The following is an 8,250-nucleotide window of genomic DNA, read 5'->3' on the forward strand; positions in this document are numbered from 1 at the left end:
GGCCTGCAGCAGAGCAGCATGGTCCCGTGGTGCCGTATTAACGTTAGCATTCCCCTCTGATGATGATGACGCCCCCTGCTGGACACTGGAGTAGGCGCGACTGTACAGCTCACAGGACAGAAGCAGCCGCTCCACACCAGGCTTCAGCTGCGGGGATATGAGTGAGAGAGAGAGAGAGAGAGAGAGAGGGGGAAGGTGAGGATGTTGGGGGGGGAGAGAAAACAAAACAGTAATGGACAAAGATAGAGACAGATAGAGAGAGATGGAAGAGAGACATAAGGAGAAAGATAGGGGAAATACACACACACGCACGCACGCACGCACGCACGCACGCACGCACGCACGCACGCACGCACGCACGCACGCACGCACGCACGCACGCACGCACGCACACGCACACGCACACGCACACGCACACGCACACGCACACGCACACACACACACACACACACACACACACCTACATGTACTTCAAGGGTTTCAGGTGCACCTTTTGAGTTCAGTTAGGAGACTTGCCCTATTGGCCGAATATTGCATGGGGGCCCCGTGGAGCACTGAACCGGCTCTCTTGTTAAACAATAAGTCATGTGAGCGTGTGTACTGTCTGCATGTACCTGCTGTTGGTTGTTGTCTGGTGTGGAGGGCTGGTTATGCGCCTGTTTCTGCTGCTGCTTGTGCTGTTTGGGCCCGTCCTGAGACAGCGGCTCCTGAAGGTCTTCCGGGACACCCTCTACGGAGACACAGCAGGGACAAACAGGACCGTCATGAGGGAGATGAATATTTTATTCTAGTTTGTTACATGGTGGCTTTCATTACACCCAAGGACACCTTATAACAAAAGATACGTATCTACTACTGTACATGCTGTAAATCGATATCAAAAATTCTGTTACAATCCACCAGGGCTTTGAACCGTTATTTTTTTCCAAACGTTCCGTTCCGAACAGAAATGGAATTATAACGTTTCCGGTTATGAGTTCCACCAATAAATTGACGTTCCCGAACCGGTTAGAACAAAAAAATGTTGTTCCCGGAACGGTTAATTTCGTTCCTGTCAGCTGATTTCTCCCCATAGGCCTAACTGATGTTAATTAACCAAGAAAGACGGAAGTGCAAATGAGTCAACCTACATTCCAAACTGTTTATTCAAGCGGATGAAAAGAATATCCTCCAGAATTCTGTCATTCAGGGACGACCTAAGCAGAGAAGCGGAGCATAAACCTCAATGATGAAAATGCGCGCTACACGCTGGTTTGGGTCACGGGGAGCGCTATGATGGACATTGTGAGTTTGTGTATATTTGAAGCGGCCATGGATGCCCAATAACGTAGAACATTCTCGGTGCGCTTTACACACTCTTCTCTGCAATGTCTTACAATGATGCAATGGAAACTCTGCCCTTTTGTATGACAGTGGTTTCTCTTATTTAAGATGTGGAGTGGAGACTTTGTAATCCAGAGCTCTCTCTCCATTCAGTCAGAGAATGTCTGATGTCACACAGGACGTGAACCTCAGCCGTGATGGTAACATGTGCAGGATTTTTTTTTTTTTTGAGGAACGGTATTAACCGGTATTAACCGGTATTAACCGGTTACCATTATATTTAAAAAGTGTTTCCGTTCCAGAACATAAAAAATAATAAAGTTTCCGGTTTCGTTTCTGTTCCCTGTAAAATACAAAAAGTTCCTGGTTTTCGTTTTCGTTCCTTGAACCGGTTCAAAGCCCTGCAATCCACGTGCTAATGTGAAAATATGGGATCTTTGGCAGGTACTGTGAGTGTATCTCTATAGAAGAGACTTCCATAATTTAGAAGCAGCGTATGAAAATGCCCTGGCTCCCATTGTGTCCCGTAGTGCAATCATTGGCCGGACCAGTAATTCTGCATCTGATGTGTGTAAAGGGTGTGATGCTGTGCAGCCCTCTACGGAGATGCTGCAGGCACAGACAGGACCGTCCCGAGGGAGATAAGTTACATTTTACATCAAGTACATTACTGCATTTTTTTATTGGTTGCATGGCAACCATAATGACACCCAAGGAGACCATACGAAAACAGATGAATAAATGAGTAAATGAATAGATATTTAGAAAAAAATACATCTACGTATAAAGAACTACAATCCACATGCTTATTTGAAACACCGGGCCATTAGAGCACTTTAACATTTGAAACAGAGTCCAGGTACTTTCAGAGTAGGATATGAACATGCCCTGGCTCCCATTGCGCTCAGTGGAATCTATGGTTGGACCAGTAATTCTGTATTTGATGAGTGTAAAGAGTGGTCTAGGCCTATAATTGGATGCCGTCTACGGAGACACAGAAGGGACATATAGAAACGTCACGAGGGAGATAAGCTTAAGTTACATTTGACATCAAGTACATTACTGCATTTTTGTACTTGTTGCATGGCAACCATAATGACACCCAAGGAAACCATATGAAAACAGATGAATACAATATATATATATATAGGAAAAAACTACAATCCACATGCTAATTTGAAAAGCTGAGCCTTTAGAGCAGAAATGTATCTCAGATGGCAGGCTATTCCGTAATTTAGAGTGGGATATGAATGTACCCTGGTTGCTATTGTGTTTAGTGGAATCTATGGTTGGACCATGTAGTCCTGCATTTGATGAGTGTTAGGAGTGTGTAGCTCTGTAATAGGATGCCCTCTACGGAGAGACGGCAGGGACAAAAAAGGACAGTCGTTAGGGAGATGACATCATGCAGTGAGCAAGGGAGAGGTGGAGGAATGATGCCTGTGTGCCACACATAAATGCTCTCTCTTACACATACACACACACATGCACATACACACACACACACACACACACACACACATACACACACACACACACACACACACACACACACATACACACACACATGCACATACACACACACATGCTCTCAAAGTCACACAGATCTACTATCTACTACTTCGACATACTGCAGCAGCCCAGAGGTGAATTTCTGAAAACCAAAGTTGCTTACTACATTAGCTACTTTGTTGTTTTCAATGCATTTTCCCATTGGCAACTACCGAAGTTGCTAACAGGCTAACAACCTCTCTTTTGAGAAACTCAACCCAGAGATGTATCATGCCAAATAACACACGCACACACGCACACACGCACACACACACACACACACACACACACACACACACACACACACACACACACACACACACACACACACACACACACACACACACACACACACACACACACACACACACACACACACCAATAGAACAGGAAATGACAGAGTAGTCATCACGAAGCTACACAAACATCTGTAGATGCAAGAGTGTTTAGAGAGTATAGAGCAGGGGTCCCCAAACTAAGGCATGGGGGCCGGATGTGCCCCGCCCTGCCACGCCACGCCCTTTTGACTGGCACTCCACCTCTCTGCACCTCACCATTTGAACTGGCCCAAAGAAGCAATCCTATCTTGTCTTGATAGTTTCTCATCTCATCGTAATATAAACAGGTCTACCATTTCTATTGTATTACTCATAAACTGTAAATCACCATATTTTTCTAACCTTTCCTTGCTATTTTTACATGGTTATTAGAAATTAAAAGGAATACCTGTGGTATTTCAAATAGAAAAACATGTGAAGTACTCACTTCTTTTGCAAATCACTTGTAATGATGAACTATTTTGTGCTAGAAATTATGGCTAACAGGCAGTGGCCTAGTATAAAGCCCACATGATTGATCCAGCCCCTGATCACAGTCAGGAACGATAATGTGGCCCCAAGAGAAAAAAGTTTGGGGACCCCTGCTATAGAGTATTATGTATGTCTCACATGCACACTTACAACCTATTACAACTGTGCAATAATGCATTGTTAGGAAGCTTTGATTCCCAAAGGGCTCTTGGGTCAATGCACCATCAACACAGTTCAATAATGCACAAGGTCCTGGAAACCTTGCACTTCATCAGAGGACCTAAAACACAAACTCAGCATTTTGCTTACAAACAGGCACAAACCTACTGCACAGAAACGGAATTTTGTTTCCGCAATAAGACTAGACGAGCCTAACGTGGTTCTCACGCGATCTGGAACATTGTCAATCGCTTAGCTCTGGAGAGGCGTGGGTGTGTTCAAAACCGCTTGAACGAGAATTCACGTCGCTTCTCTTTTTGAATCACGTAGCCTACTACTTCAACCACTGACATGTATATACCCCGGCCCGCGATCCCACCCCGCGTTTCTGATTGGACAAGCTGAAATTTCTGATTCCGTTCGGGCTTGTCAAAGATTTCCAGACCCTCGTGCGAGCTCACGAAGTTGAGCGGAAATGCATAAAGGGTCTACCTGAGAAGCAGGCTAAGATGAGCCCGCCTCACAGCCAAAAACATTTTATGCTATACCTGGAGTCACAGCCTGGTCCAAACCATGACAGAATAAAGGGACAGACAGAGAGGGTAGCAGTTAGCAATTATTCATTAATCAAGCAATAGATCTAGTTTATGTAGAATGGCTCTGTCGTCACCACAGCAGGTAGCAACCCTGGCCCATCAATAGCACAGCTCATTTTTAACCGTGTTTTTAGGCTCTTGTTAAGCACTAGTGGGCCAAGTAAGGGGTCTTACACACCAAGGAGGTAAAGCGTCGCGGAACGGCAGCGTGTTTTACCGGCGTCAGTGAAAATACATTGAAACATCAGTCCTTACACACCAACCGGCGGTAGTCGAGCGTCAGCGGCACGGGAGCCGGCTCCGCACCGCGCTGCATTTGGAAAATAGAACTCGAGCGTATTTTTCACGCCGGCGACCGGCGGTGTCTCATTCAAATGAATGGCAAAGTAGCATGCTAGCTTTGGCTGTGAGGAGGGTTTTGAACAGGACTGGCCGCGCACGCCGACGCTGTCAGTGTGAAAGGCAGAGAAAAACACGCCGGCCGAAACTAAGCAGAAAGACCGCGTTCGTCCCGCGACCGTTCCGTTCTGCCTTGGTATGTTTTGGCCCTAAGAAATGTCCACATATTCCAGAATCAAGTATTGTCACACGGCCATTCCAACTCAGACCAGTAGCACCCTGGCAAAGATCATAGAGCCGATAATCATGACACAGGTTTTTATGGAACAAGGATCCCATAGTAGCGCTCTGTCTACACAGTACAGGTGCAGTGTTAATTCAACACTTAGAGAGTACTCTGGGACCAAATACACTCTAGAACAGGTGTCACCAACGTTGTGCCCCCGGGCACCAGGTAGCCCTCCAGGAGCTTCTGAGGTGCCCACCAAGGATGTTAGTAAACAGTGACGACTACCAGGATGGGGGGAATCAACCAGTGCTCTCCCCCATCCTCCTCCATGACTGAGGTACCTGAGCATGGTACCGTCCCGCCGCACTGCTCCCTAGGGGCGCCATTGAGGGCTGCCCCTTGCATGGGTGAGGCATAAATGCAATTTCGTTCTGTGCAGTGTGCAATGTTCACTTGTGTGTGTGCTGTAGAGTGCTGTGTCACGATGACAATGACAATGGGAGTTGGAGTTTCCGAATGGGCTTTCACTTTCACTTTTTGCACAATTCTCTGCTCATAATTCATTCTTCCAACCATGGAAGCACGCACGCAAGCATAGCCTAGCGAGCTAAACCCACACAGCTGAAAGCCCCTGGGAACACATTCAATTTGCGGCCTCTAGGGGCGTCTAGATTTCTAGGCTAACGCAAGCACACACACACACACGCACGCACACACGCATGCACGCACGCACGCAAACACACACACACACACACACACACACACACACACACACACACACACCTCCAGTACACTCAGCTGTATGTGTAATAAGAGAAATCCCAAGGAGAGTGTGTGTTTTATTATCCTCCTCTCCCTCAATATGTGTGTGCGTGTGTGTGTGTGTGTGTGTGTGTGAGCGCACGCACGCGAGTGTGTGTTTGTGGGATTTGGCAATTGTCCAGGTCAATTACTTATATCTTCAAAATGAAATTGAGCTCTTTGAACCTGACTGAGTAGGGTGTGTGTGTGTGTGTGTGTGTGTGTGTGTGTGTGTGTGTGTGTGTGTGTGTGTGTGTGTGTGTGTGTGTGTGTGTGTGTGTGTGTGTGTGTGTGTGTGTGTGTGTGTTGTATGAGTCTGGGTCGCTGAGACGTCACACACTCCTGACCTCCTAACACAGAGAGAGAGAAAAAAGGAGAGAACGAGGGAAAAAAGAAAGACAGACAGACAGACAGACAGACAGACAGACAGAGACTGAGAGGCGGGAGCGTAGGACAGGGCAGGGAAAGAGACAGGGGATGGGACAGAGAGCCAGGAGACAGGAGAAGAGAGAGGAGGGGAGAGACAGACTGAGAGAGGGAGAGAAAGAGAGAGCGACAGAGAGAGAGAAGGAGGGAATGACTACACAATGTCCCCGTCCCCGTCCCCACCACTATGGTTTCCCACGGCAACCCACATTCCAACCAGTGCAGCAGCTCAACACAGCAGGAATAATCCAACAAATTAATGTCCCATCCCATATCTCTCTCTCTCTCTCTCTCTCTCTCCCCCTCTCTCTCCTCCCTCTCTCCCTCTCTCTCTCCTCCCTCTCCCTCTCCTCCCTCTCTCCCCCTCTCTCTCTCTCTCTCTCTCTCTCTCTCTCTCTCTCCCCTCTCTCTCTCTCTCTCTCTCTCTCTCTATCTCTCTCTCTCCCTCCCATATATATCTGTTCTCCATAGCTCGTATCTTCTTTCTATCTCTTTTCTTCTCTGTCTCTATTTCTCTCACATATATCAGTCCCAGAACCCATTTTTATTATATAGGCTACAGTAAAACACTATCATGAAGATCCTTTTCATTACATTGCAGTTGATTCTCTCAGCTCAGCTTTCCCATGCATATGCACACCTGAAAACACACCCACAATCAAATTATTCTCTTTGGACAACATCAATATCTCTCTGCCTCTTCTTCTCTTTATTTTTGTCTTTCTCTCTCTCTCTCTCTCTGTCTCTCTCTCTATCTCTCTCACGTAGGCAGGCAGGCAGGCACACGCGTGCACTGTGCACAGACACACACACACACACACACACACACACACACACATTCTCACTTTCACACAGACACAGACACAGACACAGACACACACGGTCTCTCCATCCACTTGATTATCGGCCTGTCTCTCTGCACTCCTCTTTGTTCTGGGAGTCATTAACACACCAGCAGTGCATCACAAATGCTAACTCCTGCAAAACCGTGTTGGGGATAGGCGACTCAGTACTGCCTATGGTACAGTAGTGCAGTTTTGCAGATGCACTGCGGATGCCACACACAGACAGACAGACAGACAGACAGACAGACAGACAGACAGACAGACAGACAGACAGACAGACAGACAGACAGACAGACAGACAGACAGACAGACAGACAGACACACACACACACACACACACACACACACACACAGCGGTTTTGCAGATGCACTGCGGATGCCACGCACACACTCTCTCAACATGGATGTCACACTCTCTCAACGTGTTACACTAATGTGGATACCACACACACTTTCATTTTTTTGTGAATGAGCTCAAAACGTGCAAGCCACACTACAGACTAGACACAATGTTGTTGCCTTTGCCGTCACATGCTTGTACAAGATCACACAATCCGCATCTGATTTGATCTGAACCATGCTGGGTATAACAGATATGGATACCATCACAAAAGACATGAATGACACTGCTAAGGTGTTATAATTTCCAGAACTCCTCATAAGCCAAATCAATGTTCTGAAGCTGACTGATTTAATCATTGCTTTATTTTTTACATGTAATTTTGTGTCTTGTATTCAAATAAAAAGAGCATAAAAACTGATCCAGGAACATAACTGTTAGCCTAGAGCGCCATCCTACGTACTTCCGCCAAAGGTTTGGCTCCACTACTAGTCTCGGTTTCCTGTGGAGCGATGTGACCGGTATGGATCTGACCGGCCAACCCTCCCCAAAAAACAGCCAATAAGCGAATAAGCGCCCCACGTGGGGGCAAATGGGGGAGGATGCTTGTGACGATGACGTAAACGTCTGCGCCAGTGGCTCTGGTCTGCGCTATGTTCTTCTTGAGTAACTGTCGGCGATTGGGGGAAAGCTGTCCAATCATTTCAAACCGTAACTGAATGCAAACTCTTCCTGCAATTGCGTCAGATCACACAACCTCCAGACCATGAATACGAAATGAAATGGTAGTATCATGGGATGGTCAGGACCAGGCTACATAACTGTATCGGGA

The 8,250-nt window shown here is 46.8% G+C and overlaps 1 protein-coding gene across 1 annotated transcript in view; it reads right to left on the reverse strand.

The window, feature by feature from the left end:
• Positions 1-8,250, reverse strand: part of LOC134457550 (calmodulin-regulated spectrin-associated protein 3) — a 74,753-nt gene that overhangs the window by 47,485 nt on the left and 19,018 nt on the right. The window contains exons 2-3 of the mRNA XM_063209561.1: positions 657-730; positions 1-147 (exon numbers count right to left, since the gene is read on the reverse strand). The exon at positions 1-147 is cut by the window's left edge and continues 66 nt beyond it. Of these exons, the coding sequence (XP_063065631.1) occupies positions 1-147; positions 657-730 (221 nt within the window). The remainder of the gene's footprint in view (positions 148-656; positions 731-8,250) is intronic.

The sequence above is a fragment of the Engraulis encrasicolus genome, chromosome 1 (genome assembly GCF_034702125.1).
Source record: "Engraulis encrasicolus isolate BLACKSEA-1 chromosome 1, IST_EnEncr_1.0, whole genome shotgun sequence".
NCBI classification, from domain to species: Eukaryota; Metazoa; Chordata; class Actinopteri; order Clupeiformes; family Engraulidae; genus Engraulis; species Engraulis encrasicolus.